This window comes from Macaca nemestrina, chromosome 10 (assembly GCF_043159975.1).
Source record: "Macaca nemestrina isolate mMacNem1 chromosome 10, mMacNem.hap1, whole genome shotgun sequence".
NCBI classification, from domain to species: Eukaryota; Metazoa; Chordata; class Mammalia; order Primates; family Cercopithecidae; genus Macaca; species Macaca nemestrina.
In genome coordinates, this window is record NC_092134.1 from 38689 (window position 1) to 65258 (window position 26570).

Consider the following 26570-nt stretch of genomic DNA (forward strand, 5'->3'; position numbering starts at 1 on the left):
TGAAGCAAACATGATAATTTATTAGGATATTTGGAGTATCTCACAGAAGAATTCAACAATCAAGGCATGAAAAGGGCAGAGGTGGACCTGGACACGAAGACCAGAAGAACCAGGTACTGGAACACAATCAGGACGCTTTCTTGATTTTGGTTCTATGATGGCTTCATTCTTCTCTCTCACTGCAGACCATGTTTCTCCATGTGGCAGAAAACAGCCCCTCACTGCACCCACATTTAAACATACCTTGTGATGCTAAAATTACACAGGCAAAAAGATAGTCCTAGCTTTCTAGAAACTTTCTAGTGGAAAAGATAAAACATGCAATGGTTATATTATCACAGTGAGAAACACACGTACAGGTCCATATAGATTCAATAGGCATTAACAAGGAACAAGGGCATTTCAATTGCAGATTTGCAAAAACGTAATGCAATAATAGAAATCTCAAGGAACTACAAGTTGTTCACAGAGGCCAGAAAATATTGCATAGGAGGAAAAGTTTTCAGAAATGACAGTGGATAGATAGGCATTGGTTTGTACAAAAGTCCTTGTATACCATAAGGAGAATATTACACTTTAAGTCCACAATAAGCCACACGATATTTCAATGAGGCATGTGTAATCAGGGTTGCATTTAAAAATAATCACTACGTATACATGTGAAAAATGGGCCGAAAAATGATAGCAAGGTGCAGAAAACATGCATGCATCTGCAAGGGTTGATTGGTTAAGTTTATCAGCAGCTAGGCCAGGGGTAGGTGTTGAGCATCTGAAAGCTTATTGGTACCTGTATAGACATTAATAAGACCTCTGAAATTGACAACCTGGACATAGACTGCTGGAATGACTGAGGTGGTCTCAAATGTAGATTCCAAATGCCACTGCTGTAGATTTTGCTAGAAAATTACTTTTGATAAATCTGGCATTCTGTGGGTGCATTTTATGTCAACATTCTAAAAGAGATGTTCCTGAAACCAAAGTATCACAAATATATGGACCCATAGATAATGATGCCAGATCCTGCAAGGAAAAGCTACACAGAAGGCAATCCTGGTACAGGCCTCAAAATTCAGTCTGGACCTTAAGGAAAACCCACTACTTAGTAAAACAATGTAAATTATCCTTTGTAGAACTGTGCGCAATTCCAGGTCAGTGGGAAAATCTGGGCAGTAAGAAAACAAGAAAAGGGGATGCTTCCTGTATTTGGCCTCCCTTAGTATGCTATCTCAAGGTACCTTATTGTGCTCCATAAAATCAAAAATAAATCCACTCTAAAACTTTCTTCTTGATGTAGAATCTGTGGTAGGAACCAATAAGGGACAATGCAGAGACATAATTTTGTGGTTTACAAAGTAATTTCAAAAACACACTAAAAAATCTCTAATTTCAGAATCAGAGCTCTCATGACACTTTAGAAGGTGAGTTCTAGTGACTACTGCACAATGTATTTGAACCTCTGCATCAGTTCTTAACTAGACCTCTATTGTCAGCGTCAATCCTCCCCATAACACCTGATGTTTAGAAAAAATGTTTGTTCTTGGGCATTCAATCAATAGGTTAATGTTGAAGTTCCGTTATCGAGTGTAGGAAGTATCAGGTTTAACTGCTTAACAGTTAATAGAATAATCTAGAATTTCCAAGACCTAATGAATCAGTCTCTGGGATTGGACAGAGAATGATAATAGATGGAAAGAAAAAAATAGGGCAAAAATCACAAAGTACAACATCACCTTCTAACTGTTCATTTGCATTAGTTGGTCTCCCACATCTAGTAAAATGACTTTGAGATATTAAAAAGTAGGAAGTTTTTTTTTTTTTTTTTTGAGACACAGTCTAGCTCTGTTGCCCAGGCTGGAGTGCAGTGGTGCCATCTTGGCTCACTGCAACCTCCACCTCTCGGGTTCAAGTGATTCTCCTGCCTCAGCCTCCCAAGTAACTGGGATTACAGGCACATGCCACGACACGCAGCTAATTTTTTTTTTTTGAGATGGAGTCTTGCTCTGTCACCCAGGTTGGAGTGCAGTGGCGCGATCTCGGCTCACTGCAAACTCTGCCTCCCGGGTTCACACCATTCTCCTGCCTCAGCCTCCCGAGTAGCTGGGACTACAGGCGCCTGCCACCATGCCTGGCTAATTTTTTGTATTTTTAGTAGAGATGGGGTATCGCCGTGTTAGCCAGGATGGTCTCGATCTCCTGACCTCTAGATCCACCTGCCTTGGCCTCCCAAAGTGCTTGGACTACAGGCATGAGCCACCACGCCCAGCCAATTTTTAGTAAAGACAGGGTTTCACCATGTTGGCCACGAACATGTTGGTCTTGAATTCCTGACCTCAAGTGATCCACCCTCCTCAGTCTCCCAAAGTGCTGGGATTACAGGCGTGAGCCACCACGCCCAGCCAGGAAGTTCATACACTTGAGTATGAATAAAAAGTTGGAAAATTAGATGCTTTAAAATTACAGCACAGAAAGACAGAATTATTTGGCTGTTGAACTGGTATGCTGGTTTAGAAAATTATTTAAAATTCCAACTTTCCCAAAATGTTGCAAAATCAATAATTAAAGAAGAAAATACTGTTCATGGTAAAGGTGCAAAATACCATACTGATACAACAATTTGAACATAAAAGGTGAAGCCTTGATTTTTTGTAAGTTTGCAATCAAGCTCAATATTGGACTTTTCTAAATTTCATCAGCATACAAAAAAATATTAACTTTGTCAAGCAACATTGAGAGAACATTACAAAATCCTTACTTAGCTAAGGGATGGTTCATGCATTTTTATGGAAGTATACTTAAATAATGTTAAGTTCTCAATGTGAAGTTTTCCATAGGGATAATGCAACTAGGGAAAGAGTCAAATACGTTTCAAATGATAAAATGGAAATCTTGTTTCCTAATACAGATAGTTCCTGACTTAAGAGGATGTGACTTACAGTTTCTCAACATTACAATGGTATCCATACAACTACGATTTTTCACTTTCAGTATTCAATAATTACATCAGATATTCAACACCTTTTGATAAAATAGACGATGCATTAGAATGTGTTCTGAGAATGTTTAAGGTAGGCTAGGCTAAGCTATGATGTTTGGTAGGTTGGGTGTATTAAATGCATTTTCGACTTACAATAATTTCAACTTACAATGGGTTTATTGGGATGTAACCCCATTGTCAGTTCAGGATCATATGTACTTTTCCAGTGACCACAGAAATTTGCTAGAAAATAGGCTTCCTTGAATGTCAAAAATGTTTTTCCAGCATAAAATTCCCTAATACTTTACATCTTCAGAAATGTGATTTTTTAATAATTCATTTATTCATCTAAATTTTACAAGATATTTTATGCAACACAAAAAGCATAATAGCAGCACAAAATATCCATGATACTTTATCACAGTAAATTAAAATAGTGGTATTTGGGTTACGTATCACTTAAGATACATATATATATATATATATAAAAAATACATGGAGACATCTCACTAAATGAGAAAAAGATTTGATACAGCACTACTTTATTTCATTTAGTTTGGGTATTGTAATGTAGTTCAAATATCTTTATTTTGCTAATTCAGTTATATATTACTATGGTTATTCTGTGGTTCCTGCCTTTGCATATTTATTTTATATAAACTGTTACTCAGACTCTGAGGATGCAGAAGACTTACATAATGTTGGCTTCAGTTCCTGAATAGAAAGGTCAGTAAAAACAAAAGACCCCTTATGTATGTCTATAATAAGGAAAAAGAAATGGGTTATCACTCAAGGTACTTATTAATGTAGCCATGTTACATGACTTTCCATTCTCTATATTATTGTTAAAAAATAAAAACCAGTGGTGTGTAGTGTGTCTTCACAGACATCAGAGGCACTATAAGGCATATGCATTTCATAATCCCAATTACATTAAATTATATGTCAGTTCAAAACACAAAACACATGTGACATTAGAAGATAAGCCACAAATACCACTAAGAAATTTCTTAGATGTTTCAATGGCCAATTTATTCACATAATTTTATTCACATATTTTTAAAACTTCACACTTCAAAGTGAACAACTGTCAACCACTTAGAATTGGGTATTTTTGGTACCCACGTCTACAAAAAGTGTATGGCTTCCCTTGCCAGTACTATACTGAGGGGCAAGTGTTCCCAGTGTCTTTAGATTGTTAGATTCTCCATAATATGAATTCTCCAAAATACAAAATAGTTTGGTTACTTGTTGCACTATCCATATTTAGTAGTTTCATAGAACTTCATTCCTAAGGGCATTTCCTTATGTACAATGAACTGTCATTTCTTAAAAATATTGCCTCATTTCCTGCATTCATGGGGTTTTCCCTCATCTCCAGTGGGAATATGTCTAATAGCTTAGGAGACTTGACTTCTGGAAGGCTTTTTGATATTCACACGATTCTTCTTTGCTGTGAATGTTCTACTCTGTAAGGCTTCACTATGGTTTGAAAAGTTGTTGAGATGCACTGCATTCATAGGTTCACTCTGAATTAAGATCAGCTTTCCATACACCATCTCATTTAGAGTTCTCACCCTCAAGGAGTGCAGACACATAACACAATGTGACTGTCTAAAAATGTTATCATAATTGCATTTTCTGAAGTCCAAGATGATCTGTCAAAGACTACTATTAACTGTATTTCTAGGATTTTTTTACTGTATGAGTTCTCTGATGATTGATGAGCTGTGACTTCTGTGGAAAAGCTTTCCCACATTCAATGCATTGATAAGGCTTCTCTCCTGTATGAATTCTCTGATGATTAACCAGCTGTGATTTCTGAGAGAAGGCCTTCCTACATTCACTGCATCCGTAGGGTTTCTCACCTGTATGTGTCCTTTGATGTGGTATAAGGTGGGACTTCCGAGAGAAAGCTTTGCCACACTCACTGCATTCAAAAGGCTTCTCTCCTGTATGTATTCTCTGATGATTGATGAGACTTGACTTCTCCCTGAAGGCTTTTCTACATTCATTGCATTCGTAAGGTTTTTCTCCTGTATGAGTTCTCAGATGTCTAATTAGCTCCGACTTCTCAAAAAAAGCTTTCCTGCAAAGACTGCATTCATAGGGTTTCTCTCCAGTGTGAATTCTCTGGTGGGTATTTAGCTGTGATTTCTGGGAGAAAGCTTTTTCACAGTCCCTGCATTCATACGGTTTTTCTCCAGTATGAGTTCTCTGATGAGTTGCAAGACTTGACTTCTCACCAAAGGCCTTCCCACATTCAGTGCATTCATAGGGTTTCTCCCCTGTATGTGTCCTCTGATGTGATATGAGATGTGACTTCTGACAAAAGGCTTTCCCACATTCACTGCATACATATGGTTTCTCTCCTGTATGAATTCTCTGATGATTAGTGAGACTTAATTTTTCACTAAAAGCTTTCCCACACTCACTGCATTCATACGGTTTTTCTCCCGTATGAGTTCTCTGATGTCTAACGAGCTGTGATTTCCTGCTGAAGGCTTTCCCACATTTACTGCATATAAAGGGTTTTTCTCCTGTGTGTGTCATCTGATGCGATATGAGATGTGACTTCTGGGAGAAGGCCTTCCCACACTGAATGCATCCATGAGGTTTCTCTCCTGTGTGGGTTCTCTGATGATTAATGAGACTGGACCTCTCTCTAAATGCTTTCCTACACTCACTGCATTCATAGGGTTTCTCTCCAGTATGAATTGTCTGATGTCTAATAAGCTCTGACTTCTCAAAGAAAGCTTTTCTACAATCACTACATCCAAAGGGTTTTGTTCCTGTGTGAGTTCTGTGATGTGTAACGAGTTGTGACTTCCTGCTGAAGGCTTTCCCACACTCCCTGCATTCAAAAGGTTTCTCACCGGTATGAATTCTCTGATGGTTAATGAGATTGGACTTTTCACTAAAGGCCCTCCCACATTCACTGCATCCATAGGGTTTCTCTCCTGTGTGTGTTCTCCAATGCGATATGAGATGTGACTTCCGGGAGAAGGCTTTCCCACATTCGCCACACTCATACGGTTTCTCTCCTGTATGTGTCCGCTGATGGGATGTGAGCTGTGACTTTTGGGAGAAGGCTTTACCACACTGGCTACAATTATAAGGTTTTTCTCCTGTATGAGTTCTGTGATGTGTAATAAACTGAGACTTCTGGGGAAAGGTTTTGCCACAATTACCACAGCCAAAGGCTATGTCTCTTATATGTCTGCTTTGATGTTTAATGAGACTTGGTTTCTTACTGAAGCGCTTCCTACATTCACTGCATTCATAGAGTTTCTCCCCTAAACGATTTCTATGATATATGATAATCTGTGACTTTTTATAGCTCTCTTTATATTTATCACAGTCATAGTACTTTAACCAGGTATCAGTATCCTCAGGCTTGGAATGGAGAAAAAAATTATCCAACACATTAAAGTCATCTGATTCTGCTTTTCCATAATCTCCTTTTGGAATAAGCAAATCTAAATGATGTTTTAAAATCAATCCATCTAAGTCACCTTCGTTGTTTGATTTCCTTAAAGGAACAAAGTTCATGTTCAGATTGAAATTTTTTCCAAATGCATCACATTCATGACCTCTTTTTATAATTTTAAGCTTGTCTTGGTTATCCTGGTGCCACATCATGTTACCATTTACATTCCAGACTTCTATAAAGGAAAAAAAAAAAATGTTTGGTTGTGCTTTCTAAAAAAAAAAAAAAAAACTAGAAATGCTATGTTGAGGGGTTGGCTGCTTTTAAGGCTTAGTTTCCTAGTCTGAAGTAAGTCCCAAGTATAATAACAATCTTCTAGGTATTGCAAGGAACTACTCAAAACAGAAACAGGAAACTGACTGGAGATTAAGTCACCTTTGGTTGTTGACAAATATGTTTATTAAATGGAGAATGTAAAAAACACATGAAAAGCAATGAAAAGCAAAGAAAAAAGGTTGGAAGAAGCTTTGACCCAATGTTTTGAGTAATTAATTCACTCAATACTTTCTGAGTATATACTATGCCCAGGTAGTGTGTGAGGTATAGAGACACAAAAGAAAAAATAAGCTCTTGTTATTATAAAATTTACATTGTAATGGAAAAGATAAAGAAATATTTTTAAAACAAAACTGTACACTGTAGTAAATACTAAGAAGAAAATGAACATATTTGAAAGAAAAATTAGGTAGTCATTTCAAGCTTAAAGAATGAGAAATATTTTGCATATTGGTTCTCATTCTAAAGTTTTATTTAAGCTTGCCATATGCATCTTCACGTTGCTATTAAGAAAGCCACTTATGCAACACATTTTCCAAACCATATCATCTTTCATCTAAACTATTCAGGCACAGAACTTTAAAATCCATGTGTACTTTCACTAAAACCATCCCAAGACCCAAGTTCCCATTCTAAAAATAATCTGACAGTTTGACAGTCAGTTGTTATATAGCTCTATTTCCATTATCCTCATGATATAACCATTTATACTATTATAAGTGAACTTCAAAATATGTATTTTTTGAGACAGGGTCTTGCTCTGTTGACCAGATTGAAGCATAGTGTTGTGATGCAGCCTCAACCTCGAGGCTCAAGAGATCCTCCTACATAAGCCTCCCAAGTAGCCAGAATACACAGGTGTACAACCACTATGGCTGGCTAATTTTGTTGTTCTTGTAGAGATGGGGTCTCCCTATGTTGTTCAGGCTGCTCTTGAACTCCTGGGCTCGAGCAATTCTCCCACTTTAGCCTCCCAAACCAGTAAGAGACTTGGTCTCTCCCAGAGTGTTGGGGTTTCAGGCATGAGTCAACATGCTGGGCCCATTTTTCAACAAAAATCTATATTTCAAATTTTTTGTGAGGTTGTACCTAGAGGTAAGAAAGATAATCAGTAATGTGAAAACATTCTACAAATTTAAATGTCAACTGAAGGTAATATATTTGTAGAATTATATGGTGGAGGTAGAATCAATAAGATTTGCTGATGTATTTGGTATGGAGAAAATAAAGGAAAAAAGAGAATCTAGAATTACCCTTAGGTTTGGAGTTTGAACAATTTGGTAGATTATGGTGTTAATGCATTACGGAAAACTGAGGGAGAAATACATGGGTTCAAATCAAGACTCCACTATAAACATATTAATTCTGTTTTTTGAGACAGGGTCTTGCCCTGTCACTCAGGCTGGAGTTTAGTGGTGCAATTATAGCTCACTGCAGCCTTGAACTCCTGGGCTCAACTGATCCTCCCAACTAAGCCTCCTGAGTAGCTGGGACTACAGGTGCATGCCACCATGCTCAAGATAATTTTTAGAATTTTTTGTAGAGATGGGATCTCACCATGTTGCTCAGGCTGGTTTCAAACTCCTAGGCTCAAGTAGTCCTTCCACTTCAGCTTCCCAAGTTGCTGGGATTACAGGTGCAGGCCCCCACAATTGACACTGTGTTAGGCCTAACATATTAATTTTGAGATGTATGTGAAGTTTTGACAAAATGGTATCAGAAAATATGGGTGCAGAAAATGAAACATTTATAAATTAAACTTACATTCATGTTATTTTAAATGTTATCAAATTATTGAACTATTTTTTTTTTTTTTTTTTTTGAGATGGAGTCTCACGCTGTTGCCCAGGCTGGAGTGCAGTGGCGCGATCTCGGCTCACTGCAAGCTCCGCCTCCTGGGTTCACGCCATTCTCCTGCCTCAGCCTCCTGAGTAGCTGGGACTACAGGCGCCCGCCACCGCGCCCAGCTAATTTTTTTGTATTTTTAGTAGAGACGGGGTTTCACTGTGGTCTCGATCTCCTGACCTTGTGATCCGCCCACCTCGGCCTCCCAAAGTGCTGGGATTACAGGCTTGAGCCACCGCGCCCGGCCAAATTATTGAACTATTAATACTTAAGTATGTGTTTTAAATTTACATCTGCCTTCCCCCATCTTTATTTTTTTTCCTATTAGAAAAATGTAATTGCCTTATATTTGGTCATTTGTGGTATATCCCAAATAGTCCCACTCTCTCCATCACTTTCTCTGCTGTATTCTAAACTATCACATTATCTCAATGAAATACCCTGCTAATTGGTTTCCCTGCTTCCAATTACATTTTCTACTTGGCAGTGAGAATAAACTTTCACAATTCTAAATCAGATTTTACTTTTCAAAATTTCTTGACTCGCTTATAACTCCATTGTGTTGCCTACAAGTTGAAATATGATCTAGTTCCCATACTCTCTCCAACTTATCTGCATCTCTCGGGCATACTGACCTCAGCCACATGGGCTTCCATTCTGTTTCTAAAAGTAACTAAACCATTTTCTGACTTAACATATTCTCATTTGTCATTCCTTTTGGAGACACTCTTTCCCATGCTCATTTCACATCTTTCATGTCTACAATTAGTTTTCCCATGTCTTTCTCTGTTATGGACTAAATGTATCTCCTCAAAAATTGTACACTGAAGAACTTCCAGAACGGCTGTATTTGGAGATAGGACCTCTAAGGAAATAAGATTAAATGAGGTCATAAGGGTAGGACCCTGATCAAACAGGGTTATCATCTTTACAAAAATAGATATGAGGCCAGGCAGTGGCCCACCTCTGTAATCTCAGCACTTTGGGAGGCTGAGGCAGACAGATTACTTGAGCCCCAGAGTTTGAGAGCAGCCTGGGCAACACAGTGAAACTGTGTCTGTACAAAAAAAAAAAAAAACCTGTTTTTAATTAGCTAGGTGTGGTGATGCACACCTGTAGTCCCAGATGCTTGGGAGGCTCACTTGAGCCCAGGAGGTCAAGGCTGCAGTGACCCATGATTGTGCCACTGCACTCCAGGCTGGGTGAGTGAGACCTTGTCTCGAAAAAGGAAAAAGAAAAAAGAAACCCCACAAGAGATCCATCTATATCTATCTATCTCTTTCTCTCTCTCCATGTACACACTGGGGAAAGGCCATGTGAACACAGAGTGAGAGGGTGGCTCTTCACAAGGCAGGAAGAGAGCCCTCCCCAGAAAACAACCATGCTGGTACCTTGACCTTGGACTTTCCATCTCCAAAACTGGAAAACCAATTTCTGTTGTTTAAGCTCCCCAGAATATGATATTTTGTTATGGCAGACTGAGCAGACTAACCCATTCTCTCACCTAATTTATTTCTGTAATAACACTTAGCAGGATCTGAATTTTTTCCTGCTTACTTACTACCCTGTTCTTTTTTTGTCCTCTAGCAAGTAAACACTATGTCAGCAGGAAATATATATCTCTAATGCTCTATTATACCCACAGTACCTAGCACAGTAACTTAAAAATAAAAGACGTCAATAAATACTCTATTTTCTCTGAAGTAGTCTGTGTAGAAAAGAGCTTCAGGCCCGAAACTACCATCCATAGAAAGTCCTGTTTGCAAGACTGGCCCTCGGCTGGCATCTGAGAACATGGGTTTCAGGAATGTCCCTACTATTTCCTAACTGATAATTACTATGCTAAGACTGTATACAAACAGTATGATCAGCACCTGTTAGGCAGAGAATACCTATAGGACCAGCTCCCAGTAAAGACCTTGGGCACTTATCTCTAATGGTCTTTCCTGGGCAGAAACATCAAACACACGTGTTACTATATTTTTGCTGCAGGGGGATAGTAAACTTTGACCCTTACGGGAAGGAGGGAGCTTAGGACGCCTGCAAATGGGTTCTTTCAGACTCTGCCTGTGCCTTTTTCACTTGTGATCCAGCTGTGTCCTTATAGTGCCACTGTAATAAATCTTAGTCATAAGTACAAATATGCTGAGTCCAGTGAGTCCTTCTAGTGACTCTGAACATGGGGGGATCTTGGAGACCCTGACACACAGTCCCCATTTGTGTAATCTTGATAATTAGCTCTCCACTGCCTTGCAATAAAACAAATGTTCAGTGTTTACGTGCTGATTTTTTTTTAAAAAAGAACACAAATGTCTCATCTTCTTAACTCCTATGTTTCTGGAACTTATTTTCTGGTCTGTCTTTGTAATCCTTTTCAGTAAAGGATTAACCCCACTGGGTGAGTGGATCTCAACTAAAAAGGGCACATAAAAACGACAAGAAGTTTCTCAAATTACAAATCCCAGTCTTACCACATAAAACAAAACAAAAAAACAAAAAACAAAACAAAACAAAAACCAGGCATGGTGGCACACACCTGTAGTCCCATCTACTTAGGAGGCTGAAGCAAGAGGATCACTTTAGCCCAGGAATTTGAGGCTGCAGTGACCTATGACCATGCCACCACACTGCAACCTGGGCAACAGACCAAGACCCTGTCTATAAAAACAAACACAAGGCTTTTGGAAAGAAATTTATCAAATATTACACGTTCTATAACTAAAGTGAAGACTTTTAATTATAAGCCCCTGCATCCATGTGTGCAAACAAAGCTCAGGGACCAACGTTCTAAAAAATATTATACATACTATGATCAGGTCACAGATGGGACTTCAGCAAAAGCTGAGAAAAATTTAGGCTGGGGTAGTCAAGGAACACTTCATAAATATGAATGCAGTGAAAACCAAGTTCCTATGGAAAGGATTAAGAATTTCTAGGTCACTAGTATAATACCCTCAAAAGTTCAAGACATTACATATCTGAAAACACTTGAGAAATGTTTAAATGGAACTGACCATGAATGGGGGGAAGGAAGAAATAACTGAACAGGCAGCAATAGTGTCATACTATGGAGGTCCTTGAAAGCAAAGATTACAAGTCTGTAGCAGATGCTGCCACCGCCCCACCCATACGCTGACCAGATTCCTACCGGAGGCACTCACGACTCTCTACCCAAGAACCTTCTCGAGCTGAAAGCACAAGACTAGTCTGTATGAAGGGACCCTGGACATTCTGGATACTTACTGTGGCAGAGGAAACCTCAAGATGAGAGATGGGAGTTAGTACATAAATACCTGGGTTTCCTGGTACCTCAGAGTGTCAAGACTGAGGAATATTCTCACAGTGCCTCAGAGGCACTCAGCAGAACTGAGCATCCACCACCCACAGCAGTAGTCAGAGCGTCAGCCCACCCTTCACTGGCATTAATGCCCCCAGCACTTCCATGGTCTGACTTGTCCATTCTCTCACTACATTTGTGGGGACCACGTCCCCAATAAGTTCTTACACTCACATAAGTATCTGAGGGTCTGCTTTGGAGGGAACCTGAAGTAAGTCAATGTCACAAAGCAGATAATGAGTAAAGAGGTTCAACTGATTATAGTAGTGTGGGAAGCTTTAGGAAATAAAATATGGTGGCATCATTAAGGTAGCCTGTAAAATATTAAAAACTGGATCTATCTAGCAATTTGACAACTTCAAAAATGGGATATCACGGACCTAGTTTTAAGTGGAAGTTGAGGAAGGAAGGCTTTAAAAAGATACTTTCCCAACAGAAAAAAAATTTAAAACAACATGAAAGGATGGTTGAAAGGCGTTATTCGGCCATGTGCAGTGGTTTACACCTGTAATCCCAGCACTTTGGAGGCCGAAGCAGGCGAATCACGAGGTCAGGAGTTTGAGACCAGCCTGGCCAACATGGTGAAACCCCGTCTCCACTAAAAATAAAAAAAAATTGGCCGGGCATGGTGGCATGTGCCTGTAGTCCCAGCTGCTGGGAAGGCTGAGGCAGGAGAATCGCTTGAACCCAGGAGGTGGAGTAGTGAGCTGAGATCGCACCATTGCACTCCAGTCTGGGTGACATTAACAAGACTCCGTCTCAAAAAAAAAAAAAAAAAAAAAAAAAAAAGGAAAGGGATTATTCATATACTTCATGGTGTCTAATCTGCAGGAAAAAAACACAAAGGAACCTAATTTAAAAGGGAGGATAAGGATAAATTGGGAGAAATAATGGCTCCATTTTCTAATATAATGAGACTGAACAGACTGGGGCTTTGGAGGGTGGTCTTTTGGGCATCAGAGATACCCAAATTGAAGACAAAATCGAGATGCTTCAATGGACAAACGGAGGTGTCTTTGACCACAGGGGAAGCAGGGACTGAAAGGGATTAAACATGTGAGGACAGAATACCAAACAAGAAGTCAAGGTCCTAGATGTCACAGAGAATAACGTCATGGCCAAGATAAGCAGGACACATTTCATTTTAAGCTATAAAGAAGCTACGTCTAAATGTGACTTACTTGAGTAGCTAATGTCAGTTGTTCTGAGGTACCACCGAAGGTTTAGAGATTTTGGAAAGAGATCCCTAAAGCACATTTCAGAGAGGCCAACCCATCAGTGACCAGATGACACGGGACTTCCGCTTTCTCCCATCTGCCTGGTTCTCACACACTCACCTGGAGAATCTGAACTTGGAATTTCTCCATCTCCTACCCATGGCTCTTCTCCTTGCTCCAATTTGAAGATGACATCTGGTTTCATAACTTCATACCCTGTTAAGGGAAAAATTACAAAGGCCTTGGGCCCAAATGCTTGGGGTTTAGGGCCTCTGAAGATGAGCAAGGTTTCACATCACAGTTGGCCTGATAAAGCTGTACCTCAACAGAGTAAGTAATTCTCAAAGTTACAGTAACAGTCTCCCTGGTGGCTAATAGGGTCTAGTACAAAGCCACTGAACACTTTAGAGGCTCTGGAGCCAGCAAGCCTGGGTTTACATCCAGGCTCTTTAATTTAATAGTTGTTAGTTCTTGGGAAAGTTACTTAACCTCTCTTGGCCTTGATTTTCTCATCAGGAAAAATGGATAACGGTACTAGCCACATAATCTCTGATGATTAAATGAGTTGATATATGTAAAGCACGTGGTATAAGATGTGGTATACAGTAAGTTACATGCATTAGGTGCTACCACTACTGCTCAAACTATTACTCAAACTATTACTACTTAAGTTTCAGAGGCTGCATAACAAACTTACGACTTCATTATTGAAAGGTGAGACCCAAATACTTTCTTGGTGTCATAGTCCAAGGAACTGTGATCTAAATTTCAGGTCTAAAATCATTAAAAATTTCAGAAGCCTAACTACAGGCTTCTGAAACTTCCCAGCAACTAAAAATAAAAGGCAATGCATTGGGCATGGTCCGAGATACTCAAGAAAGCTTTTGTTACCCAGTGACACTAGGCTGCTATAGTTCTCCAACATCACATCCTTGTATAAATTCTTCTGAGAGGGATCCAGGAGCTGCCACTCTTTTTGGGTGAAGTCCACAGATAAATCATCAAATGAGAATGACTCCTGTAAGAGCACAATGCTAGTAAACCTGAAGCAGTTAACACTGTATGATGTGAGAAAAAAATATTGGAGTTTGAGCACTTTATTCTCATAACAAGTTATACAAAATGCCATGTCCCTACCTTTGCATATTTTGTGTGATAAAATGTCATTGTGCATTCTTCCATCCTTCCATTTATACAACTGTTAACCTGAAGAATAAAGAGAGAGGCTCTCCAGAAGAAAATTATGTTTATTTGGGAACAGAGTACTGCCATGGGAAGACACGTGCCACAGTAAACTACATGTGTATTCAGGGAAGTAAAGAAAGACAAAGGTGTCTACAGTCATACCACCCTCAATGTGCCCGGTCTCGGAAACTAAGCAGGGTCGGGCCTGGTTATTACTTGGATGGGAAGAAAGACGAAAGTTTTTAAACGAAAAAAATGAGGTGTGGCCAGGCGCGGTGGCTCAAGCCTGTAATCCCAGCACTTTGGGAGGCCGAGATGGGCGGATCACGAGGTCAGGAGATCAAGACCATCCTGGCTAACACGGTGAAACCCCGTCTCTACTAAAAAAAATACAAAAAATTAGCCGGGCGTGGTGGCGGGCGCCTGTAGTCCCAGCTACTCGGGAGGCTAAGGCAGGAGAATGGCGTAAACCCGGGAGGCGGAGCTTGCAGTGAGCTGAGATCCGGCCACTGCACTCCAGCCTGGGCGACAGAGCGAGCCGTCTCAAAAAAAAAAAAAAAAAAAAAAAGAGGTGCATCACGTAATTGTTCTGAAACAGTTCTCCCTGGCTACAAAGATCAATAATAAGGGTGACACCAGTCCAAAGCTGGACAGGCAGCTGCTGGGCAGATGTCCCAATAAAAGTATTTTTGTGTAAGGCTTCAATGGCCTTTGTACAAGGCTGTGGCTTTTGCAGTCTTTTGTGATAATTTTTATCAGGCCTGCAAGTGTGAGAACACTCTTTTCACAGGCTTCCCCAGCTCTACCTGTCGGGGTTAAAAAAAAAAAAAAAAAATTCACACTAGTGACTCCATTTTGATTCTGACGACTTCACAGAAGACACACAAACTGGAATAGGTGACTTTAAACCCCCTGAACCACCAATAAAATATTTACTGAACCTCAAATTTGGCACTGGAAGAGGAAGTAGCAAAAGAAAGAAAATAGGATAGGCAAGGGGGCTCACAACTATAATCCCAGCACTTTGGGAGGCCAACACGGGAGGATCACTTGAGCCCAAAAGTTTGAGACCAAACTGAGTAATATAGTGAGATCTTGTATCCACAAAAAATATATATATAAATATTAGCTGGATATGGTGGTACATGCCAGTAGTCCCAGTTACTTGGGAGGCTGAGGTGGGAAGACTGCTTGACCTGGGAGGTCGGGGCTTCAGTGAGCTGTGATTGCACCACTGCACTGCAGCTTGGGTGACAGAGTGAGACCCCATCTCAAAAACAAACCAATACACAAAAATGCCAAGAAGGAAGATAACAAAATAATACTTTCAAAAGTCACATTGTCTTACAGAGGGCTGCAAACATGCACTTACAAATAAAATAAATTTATAATAACTAAGAAATAAAGGAGAGTACAGTGTGGATAAAAAGCAGGGAGCGCTTCACTCTATTTGAGTGTAAAGTTAGGCTCTATGCAAAAGGTAAAATTGAAATGGGTTGTAGAAAATTAGTTGTTTTCCACAAAAAAAGAGGAGGCAAAGGCGTTCTGGGAGAAGCAGCTTTGATTTAAAAAACAAAAACAAAAAACTGTGAGGACTGAGGAGATACAAAAACATCAGTCTGACAGGATAATAGGGAATGGGATAGTGATGAGATTAAAGGCCACAGTGGGGGCTGGGGCAGAAAGTGGTTAGTTTAGCTAGGACACTTTCTTGTTGCCAAGTTAGCCATGAAACACCTTACAAGAAAGGGGATGATAGAACCAAACAGATTTTAGAGAGGTGACTAGATTTTGGATCAAGATGGATTTCTGTGTCAAAGTCTCCTAAGATAAAAAGAAAACACAAGCACACATCTTTTAAAAATCTAGAATGCCACCGAAAAATCAAAAAATAAATTTGACCCTAATAGCACACGATACGCTTTAAAAGGAGTCAAAGAATTTGAAGACAGATCTACAGAAACTGTCAGTTTTGAACAGAGAGAAAATGACTTAAAAATGAACAGAGCTCAGGACACTATCAAATAATACCAAAGAATCTAACGTGAGTGTCATAGAGTCCCAGAAAGAGAAAAGAAAGAGCATGGTGAAAATAAAGTCTCAAGAAATGATAGCTGAATATTCTGTAAAACTGGCAAAAGATATAAACCAAAACATTCAAGAAGTTCAGTCAGGCCGGGCGCGGTGGCTCAAGCCTGTAATCCCAGCACTTTGGGAGGCCGAGACGGGCGGATCACAAGGTCAGGAGATCGAGACCATCCTGGCTAACAAGGTGAAACCCCGTCTCTACTAAAAAATACAAAAAACTAGCCGGGCGAGGTGGCGGGCGCCTGTAGTCCCAGCTACTCGGGAGGCTGAGGCAGGAGAATGGCGTGAACCCGGGAGGCGGAGCTTGCAGTGAGCTGAAATCCGCCACTGCACTCCAGCCTGGGTGACAGAGCGAGACTCCGTCTCAAAAAAAAAAAAAAAAAAAAAAAAAAGAAGTTCAGTCAATGCCAGACAATAAACATGAGGAAATCCACTCCCAGACACATCATACATGGCTAGAAGGAAAAAAAAAATCACATCACTTAAAGGGAACAGCAATTCAGATAACTGCAAATTTCTTTCTTTCTTTTTTGAGACAGAGTTTTGCTCTGTCACCCAGACTGGAGTGCAGTGGCACAATTATAGCTTGCTGTAACCTCTGCCTCCTAGGCTCAGGTGATTCTCCCACCTCAGCTTTCTGAGAAACTGGGACTACAGGTGCATGCCACCACACCCAGTTAATTTCTGTTTGTTTGTTTTTCAGACACAGTCTTATTCTGTCACCCAGGCTGGAGTGCAGTGGCCTGATCTTGGCTCACTACAACCTCCACCTCTCAGGTTCAAGCAATTCTCCTGCCTCAGCCTCCTGAGTAGCTGGGATTACAGGCACCTGCCACCACGCCTGACTAATTTTTGTATTTTTAGTAGAGACGAGGTTTCACGATGTTGGCCAGGCTGGTCTCGAACTCCTGACATCAGGTGATCCACCCACCTCGGCTTCCCAAAGTGCTGGGATTACAGGTGTGAGCCACTGCACCTGGCTGAGAGTAAGCAAATTATTGTCTTAGGCTGGCGTGGGAAAAGGAATTGACCAAAAATGTCACAAAGATTGTTTTGGGGTGAGGAAAATCTTCTAAAACTAGACTGTGATGATGGTTATACAGTATAAGTTTACTTAAAAATCACTGAATTATACATTAAAATGGAGGATCTTATTGAGGTCATACCTCAATAAGGCTGTTAAAAGATATTATAGGCTGGGCACAGTGGCTCAAGCCTGTAATCCCAGCACTTTGGGAGGCCGAGACGGGCGGATCACGAGGTCAGGAGATCGAGACTATCCTGGCTAACACGGTGAAACCCCGTCTCTACTAAAAAATACAAAAAACTAGCCGGGCGAGGTGGTGGGCTCCTGTAGTCCCAGCTACTTGGGAGGCTGAGGCAGGAGAATGGCGTAAACCCAGGAGGCGGAGCTTGCAGTGAGCTGAGATCCGGCCACTGCACCCCAGCCTGGGCGACACAGCGAGACTCCGTCTCCAAAAAAAAAAAAAAAAAGATATTATAAACTTGCGCCAACATACTTGACAACTTAGATGAAATAGCTATATTCCTTTTTTTTTTTTTTTTTTTTTTTTGGAGACGGAGTCTCGCTATGTTGCCCAGGCTGGAGTGCAGTGTGGCACAATCTCGGCTCATTGCAAGCTCTGCCTCCCGGGTTCATTCTCCTGCCTCAGCCTCCCGAGTAGCTGGGATTACAGGCGCCCGCCACCATGCCCAGCTAACTTTTTGTATTATTAGTAGACATGGTCTTTCACCATGTTGACCAGGATGGTCTCAATCTCTTGACCTCATGATCCACTCTACTCAGCCTCCCAAAGTGCTGGGATTACAGGTGTGAGCCACCGCACCCGGCCAATAGCTATATTCTTTGAAAAACAATGAACCCAAAGTGACAAGAAGAAACAAAATCTGAATTAATCCTGTAACAGTTAAAGAAACTGACCCCACAATTTAAAACTTTCCCTCAAAGAAAATGCAAGATCTATGTAGTTTTAGTGGTGATTCTTCCAAACATTTAAATAAAATGATCTGGCCAGGTGTGCTGGCTCATGCCTATAATTTCAACTATTTGATAGGGTGAGGCAGGAGAACTGTTTGAGGCCAAGAGTTCCAGACCAGCCTGGGCAATATAGTGAGAACCTGTCACTACCAAAAAAAAAAAAAAAAAAATTAAACTAGCTGGACTTAGTAGTATGTGTCTGCAGTCCCATCTCCTTGGGAGGCTGAGGTGAGAGGCATGTTCGAGTCCAGGAGTTCAAGGCTGCAGTGAACTATGACTGTGCCACTGCACTCTATCCTGGGTGACAGAGTGAGACCATACCTCTTAAAATAAAAAGAAAAAAAATTTATTGCTGATGTTTTTGTTAATATGAAAAATCTAATCAAATCTAAAGAAAAATCATTAGAACTAATAAGTGAGCTTAAGAAGTTCCTGGACGGGCGTGGTGGCACACGCCTTTAATCCCAGCATTTTGGGAGCCCGAGGTGGGTGGATCACAAGGTCAGGAGTTTGAGACCAGCCTGCCAATATGGTGAAACCCCATCTCTGCTAAAAAAAAAAAAAAGAAAAAAGAAAAAAAAAATTAGCTGGGTGCAGTGGCACACCTGTAGTCCCAGCTACTTAGGAGGCTGAGGCAGGAGAATCGCTTGAACTCGGCAGGCAGAGGTTGCAGTGAGCCGAGACTGTGCCACTGCACTCCAGCCTGGGCGACAGAGTGAGACTCTGCCTAAAAAAAAAATAAAAGATAAAAATAAAAAAGAAGTTCCTGTATACAAAGTCAATATGCCAAAATATAGCGTACTTCCATTTTTTGGCAAGAAAAGTCTTTCAAATAACAAAATTTCAGATACCATTTACTGTAGAAATGACTAATGGCAGGTTTGGGACAAAAAGATGAAACCTGTGCCTTATTGATCAAGAAGAAATGATCAAAGTAACGCCACCATTTTGCAACTCCCCATGAAATAATCCATCTATGCCATGATCATTTAAAAAATGCTGGCCGGGTGCAGTGGCTCACACCTGTAATCCCAGTACTTTGGGAGCCCGAGGCAGGAGGATTGTCTGAGCTCAGGAGTTTGCAACCAGCCTAGGCAACACAGTGAAACCCCGTCTCCACTAAAATACAAAAAATTAGCTGGGCATGGGAGCCTGCATCTGTAGTCCCAACTATTCGGGAAGATGAGGCAGGAGAATCACTTGAATCCAGGAGGCAGAGGTTGCAGTGAGCCAAAATTGCGCCACTGCACTCGGCCTGGTGACAGAGTGAGACTCCGTTTCAAAAAAATAAATGTTACCACAAGCAAACTTCTTTCAGAAGACAAGCAAACATGTGTCTTCTGAAAGAAGTACATACCACAACCTCTGAAGCATTCTTGCCCAAAAAAGCTAAACTTGAATGTGACCAACCCTCTAGATCAGATCTGTCCAACATAACTTTCTGTGATGACGGAAATATTCTTTAACTATGCTATCCAATTCATGGATATCTAACTTGTGGCTACTGAGCATTTTGAAATGTGGCGAGCGTGACTGTGGGATTTAATTTTAATTAATTTAAATTTAAATAGTCCTGTGTGGCCAGTGGCTTCTGTATTGGACAGCACAACTCTAAATTTACCTATTTATAGCAAATACAGATGACAAACATATTAACACCACCAAATACAAGTGACAAACATTAACAACACTGTTGCAAGTGGCAAAATCCACACAGTAGGAAACTATACAGAAAAATGACCTGGCTTCTTTAACGAATAATTTGGCTAGAAAAAAGTAAGAACCAACGGATTAAAGGAGATTGAAGAGACAGATGAACCAACTGCATTGTATGAACCTTCCTGGGATTCTGATTCAAACAAACAACCACCAACCTCTGAACGTTACGAGAGACCTGGAAATGCGAACACTGACTAGACATCAAGAAGCCACCTCGCCTCGCGCGGTGGCTCCCGCCTGTAATCCCAGCACTTTGGGAGGCCGAGGCGGGCAGATCACGAGGTCAGGAGATCAAGATCATCCTGGCAAACACGGTGAAACCCCGTCTCTGCTAAAAACAGAAAAAGTTACCAGGGTGTGGTGGCGGGTGCCTGTAGTCCCAGCTACTTGGGAGGCTGAGGCAGGAGAATCACTTGAACCTGGGAGGCAGAGGTTGCGGTGAGCCAAGACTGCACCATTGCACTCCAGCCTGGCGACAGAGTGAGACTCTGTCTCAAACAAAATAAAAAATAAAGAAGCCACCTCAATTGGAGGAAGGACTGCAGTTGCAATTGTAGTGAACGTCACAAAATGTGAAGTGAAAGAAGACAGAAGTGAGCATATCCTACAGCAGACAAAATCAAATATAGTGTTTAAGAATGCGCAGAGAGGAGCAGAACTATAAAGTCAGGAAATGGTTACCAAAAAGGATCCTGGTTACCTCTGTCAGGAGGAAGAGGCTGTGATAATTGGGAGAGGGCAATGAAGGGACTCATCTGGGCTAAGAATATTCTATTTCTTGACCTGAGTGGTGGTTTCATGCATATTCCACTGACAATAATTCATCAAACTGTATTTTTTAAAACGTACTTTTCTGCATGTAAATTAGGCCTTACAGTTTAAAAAGGTAAAAAGTAAATAATTATGGTCACGAAGTCCTGCTCTGGCATTCTATCCTTGGGACATACCCTGAAGAATGCTATGAAAAATGCCGTAAGGTTCATACATTTATTAGCGTTTCTCTTGAGAACATTTACCCACCACAGTAGCCCCCACCTATCCACAAAGGAGATGTTCCAAGACCCCGGTGGATGCCTGAAACCAGACAGTACCAAACCCTGTAAAGACCATGCTCTTTTCCTACACATACATACCTATGGTGAAGTTCAGTTTATGAATTAGGTACAGTAAAAAATAAATAACAACAATAATAAAATAGAACAATTATAACAACATAGTGTAATAAAAGTTACCACACACTGAGACTATAACTTCTGCAGTGTGAGGTGTGACAGCAGAATTAGCATGTATTTATTTTTCCTTCTTCATAATTTCATGAATAAATTTGTTCTTACCATAGACCTTAGCAACCTCAGCCTACCTTTTTCGTTATGTTTAGAATTTTCACCTTTTCACTTAGAGCTTCTCTTTGATATATCCGAATTACTAGCATCACTACTTTTATGTATGGAACCCATTTTAAGTAAAATAAGGGCTACAAAAATACAAGCACCATATTACCATGAGCTGATCTGACAGCTCAGATGGCTCCCAAGTGACTGACAGGTAAGCAACATATACAGCATGCATCTGCTGGACCAAGGGATGAGGCAGGTCCTGGCTGGAACGGTGCAAGAGTTCATCATGCTTCTCAGAACAGGAAGCAATTCAAAACTTACAAATTGCTTATTTCTGAAATTTTCTATTTAATATTTTCAAACCATGGGAAATTAGGAAATTAAAACTGCAAAAATCAAAACTGCAGATAAGGAGGAACTACTGCATATCTCTTATTCATAAGACTTCATCAAGGAAAAATAAACGAACACCTGATAACCAAGAAATATTTACTTCCTATGGGCAATTACCTTTAAACCATGCAAAGCATATAAAAGCTCACATTTCTCTATTACGACTGCCAAAAATTTGAAAACAAAGTTTGCAGCTCAAATGCAGTAATTATGTAAGATGTTATGGCTTTAAATATGCTATAAATACTCAACCCTAAGAATCTGTCCAATAGTTAATGTATCACTGTGCCAATTTTGTTCCAATCCTGATCATCTATTCTGAGGCTATTTTCCTCTGATTTCTTAACTATTTAAACTTTTCTTTTTCACTGGAAGGCTTACACATCTCTTTTAATTCCCTGGGAAAAAATAAGAACTAAACAATCAACTCACCTGTAACATGGTCATTTTCTGCTGCTGTACGAGATGATCAGCAAAGCTGAGACGGTTCTACTGTGCGTCTCTTCTGCTTCTGCCCCAAAACTGTGGAGAGAGGGCTTGGCTAGGTCTTCTACACTGAGAATGAATTCCTGGTTCCAGCAACTCCTTTTTTATCTCACATGAGCACGCTTATTTGTAGGGACCAGGATCTGTGGACTTTGGGAGAAATGTACTTCAACTGGTATATTCACATTGCACATGAAATCTTTTTCTGTCTTGCTAGGAACTTGGAATTAATGATCATCTAAGGCCAGAGGTATGCTTGCTATATAACTGAAACAGGTTCTCAGGGAAACAGAATATAGTAAAATGTAACAGTGGAAGCCTAGGTCTCTGCAAACAGATAAGGAAATATCAGAAATAAAGTAACTGTGAGATTCACTCAATATTCACTGTGAACGCCGAAATGCAAGTCAGTCTAACAGGTGCTGTTAGGAAAATACAGTTTATACGATTTGTATGAAAACAGATTTGAGTTTCAATCAACTTTTTTCCTTTACCAGTTAGATGACTTTTGGCAAAAACAAATTTCAACATTCTGAGCCTAGTTTCCTATTAAAATCTTCTATTAATATATCCTTAACTTATGTCTGTCAATTCTATCCATTTCAGAAGGAAATGGGTTAAAATCTCACAATATGACTAGATTAGTCAGTTTTTCCTTATAATTCTGCTGATGTTTGGATTATATGCTTATGGCTATATTGTTTGATGCGTCATGGTTAAATAGAGGGTTTTAAAACATCATTGTGTAACAATGCTTCATACCCCAAATAATGCTTTTTGCCTTAAAATCTATTTTATCTTAGACGAAGTCTGCAACATCAGCATTCTTTCTTTTTTTTTTCTTTGGTAGGGTCTTGCTCCCTCACCCAGGCTGGCATGCAGTGGCACAATCATAGCTCACTGCAACCTTGAACTCCGGGCTCAAGGGATCCTCCTGCCTCAGCCTCCCAAGTAGCTGGGACTACAGGTTTGTGTGCCTCCATGCCCAGTTAACTGTTTTTGTATTTTTTTTTTTTTTTGGTAGAGACAGGATCTCACTATGCTGCCCAGGATAGTCTCGAATTCCTAGGCTCAAGTGACCCTCCCGCCTCAGCCCCGCAAAGTGCTGGGATTATAGGCATAAAACACCACAACTGGCTTCAGCATTCTTTTGGTATTTACCTGGTATGTTATCATCTGTTCAACTACACTTAAAATCTCAGCATCATTATCTTTGTCCCTTATAAGCAGCTCAGAGCTCAAATGTATGGGTGTTTAAAAAAAAAAAAAAAAAAATCCAAATTGGCCAGGCATGGTGGCTCACACCTGTAATCCCAGCACTTTGGGAGGCCAAGGCGGATGGATCACCTGAGGTCAGGAGTTCGAAACCAGCCTTACCAACATGATGAAACCCCGTCTCTATTAAAAATACAAAAATAAACCGGGCATGGTGGCACGCATCTATCTGTAAGCTCAGCTACTTGGGAGGCTGAGGCAGGAGAGTTGCTTGAACCTGGGAGGTGGAGGTTGCAGCGAGTGGAGATTGTGCCACTGGACTCCAGCCTGGGACAACAAAAGTGAAACTTCATCTCAAAAAAAAAAAAATCCAAACCAACAGTCTGTCTTTTAACTGACAAATTGAATACATTTAATGCTTATTGTGGTTATTGTTTTTTTCCCCCTCCTTTCTTGCCTTCAAAGCCTCAATTTCTGTATTTGCTACAATGGTGAGGATAAAGTGGGCCTCACAATGGGAGTCTAAGAAACAAAAGAGGTATTAAAAGGAAAGCGACTTGGGCCTTGTAATAACTGTTACAGCTAACGTTCCAGTGCTTTCTATATGTGAGACAATATACTAAGCATTTTAAATGTAACTCTTATGCACAACCCTATGCACAACCCTATGAGGCGTTTAACATAATCTCCGTTTTACAAAGAGAAAACTGGGACAATGAGTGATCGTAAAATGTGCCTGTGATTGTACATTTAGTAAGTAGCAAAATTCAAATGTTAATTCTCTATTCTGCTACATTGAAAGCATGTACTACTAAAGTCATATCGTCATTTGTGCGTATCTACATGTACAAACACACAACATAAATCCTGGAGTCAGCTCCTATTCCCATGCACACATTCAGTCACTAATTCCCACAAAAACACAAATGAAGGACGGCCTGCCTCAACCCTGTACCACACTAACAAGCAGCACTTTAACTTGTTTTTTGTGGTTCAAACTTCAGTGCCAACTCAGAAACACACAGCAGTTTCTCCCAGTTATACAAGAAATGACTCCTTTATACCTTAAATTGTGATAATACATAAATCTTAGAACGGAAGCTGGCACACAGGCACGCTAAACATATATTAGCTATAATTATTATTATAAAAGTAAAATATGATGGCAAAACATAAAAAATGTACACAAGCTAAATAAGAACCGTTATCTATGATATCACGACAGGTAACCATTCTTGAGATGATGGAAACTATTGTGACATTTTTCATAAAATGGAAGCATAGGGTCATATTTAATAACTGTTTTTGTTTTTTTCCCATTATGTGAAGAACATCTTTCCAGGTCAATAACCTTATTTCTGTAAGATATCAACAACTTATATAAAATAATGAAAAAATAAAATCCTACTCATAATTGAAAAAAAGTCATAAAATATGTAGGAATATCAAGATCCATATGAAGCATACTAAAAACACCAATGAAAACTATAAAAATAGAATTAAAGAAATTTATAATTCGATTTTATTTTGGGATAGGAAGACTTCATATTGTGAAGATAATTTGACCTCAAATGATTTATATAACTCGTTCAACTCCACTCAGAATCTCAAAATTCTGAAGTTTACGTGTAAGGAAAAATGTTCAAAAACAGTTTGAACACTTTTTTTTTTTTTTGAGACAGGGTCTTACTGTGTTGTCCAGGCTGAAGCGCAATGGCATAACCATAGCTCACTGCAGCCCTGAACTCCTGAGCTCAAGTGATCCTCCCACCTCAGCCTACAGAGTAGCTGGGGCTACAGGCATACCCTACCACACCTGGCCTGGACGCTTTTGGAAATACAAAATAATGAATGTGAACAGGCCTACTGTAATACATATAAACTATAATAATTATAACATCTGACAGTGGCTTCAGAGAGGTTACACACATGAAAGAAGCAGAACTGTCTATGCCAGAGTCAGCATGTAATAGATGTAGCACTTCAAAGCCATGAGTAAAACTAAATTATTTAATGAATACGAGAATATTTGAAAGAAAATAAAGGTAGCTATTTCATACAACTACTTCCAGATGGATTAAATTTTAAAATAATGGAAACCCTAAGAATGCCTAAAAAAAAAAAAAAAACCCACAGGTGAATTATATGCATAATTTGAGGGGAGATGTCGCCACACGATACAAAAGACAAAAGTCATTTAAAAAACTGTAAAACAGTCAATAAACGTAACCATTAAAAAATACAGGGCCAGGCATGGTGGCTCACACCTGTAAGCCCAGCGCTTTAAAAGACTCTTTCGACACCGGCAGAGCCAGGCTGCGGGCGGATGCGGTCCAGCAGGGCAGCCGCGCCTCAGGGCCACGGCTCGGCAACGGGGCTGGCCCGCTGTCGAGGCCGAACGCACCCGAGGCCCACGCCGGCGCCTCCACGCCCGCCTGAAAGGACGCCCAGCAGCGGCGCCTCCGGAAAGGCCGTGCCCGCCCCACAGCCCAGAACCCGCGCGGCTCCGCGGCCCACGGCATCTTCACGAGCCGGCCCAGCCCCACCCCGCCCCAGCCCCGAGTCCGCGCGCGGACGTCCAGGACCTTGAAGCCGAAGCCCTCCGCGGCCACTCCCGCGCGCCTCCCCCGCCATCCCTGGAGCCCCCAGCGCCGGCCCCGCATTAAACGCACTAAACTCACAAAAGACGCCGCCGCCGAGTCGCGCTCGAGCACGCGCGCCCGCGGCCCCGCGATCACGTGATGCCGCCCGGTCCCGCGCCCCGCGCACGCGCCGGAGCCGCCGGCCTTTGTGCGCTCCCGCGGCTCCCAACGGGCCGGGACGAGTAGGGGACTGCAGACGAGCACACTCCCCTCTCACGTGGCAGCGAAGGACAAAGAGGAAGAAAGGGCCGCCAGCAAGCTTTGCCACGAGTGCATATGCGCATGCGCGAAGGACGGAGCCACCGCGAACTCAACTTCCCAGGGTGCCCCGCATCCGGAAGTGCCTGTCGCCTGGAGACGCAGTGAC

General features: G+C 40.9%; 1 protein-coding gene across 5 annotated transcripts; it reads right to left on the reverse strand.

Annotated features, from left to right (window-relative positions):
- LOC105490577 (zinc finger protein 84) lies at positions 1 to 26416 on the reverse strand. Of its 5 annotated transcripts, none has more exons than XM_011756347.3 (6): positions 26243 to 26416; positions 22293 to 22496; positions 14277 to 14345; positions 14031 to 14157; positions 13260 to 13355; positions 1 to 6639 (listed from the first exon to the last, which is right to left on the reverse strand). In XM_011756347.3, the coding sequence occupies exons 2-6, from the start codon at positions 22305 to 22307 to the stop codon at positions 4661 to 4663; spliced, it is 2286 nt and encodes a 761-aa protein (XP_011754649.2). In that variant the 5' UTR covers positions 22308 to 22496; positions 26243 to 26416; the 3' UTR covers positions 1 to 4660. The 5 variants fall into 5 exon arrangements, with proteins under 5 accessions (XP_011754649.2, XP_011754651.2, XP_011754650.2 ...); XM_011756349.2 differs by having other exon boundaries at positions 26234 to 26251; XM_011756348.3 differs by lacking the exon at positions 26243 to 26416 and adding an exon at positions 26147 to 26165.
- Between the last annotated feature and the right edge of the window lie 154 nt (positions 26417 to 26570).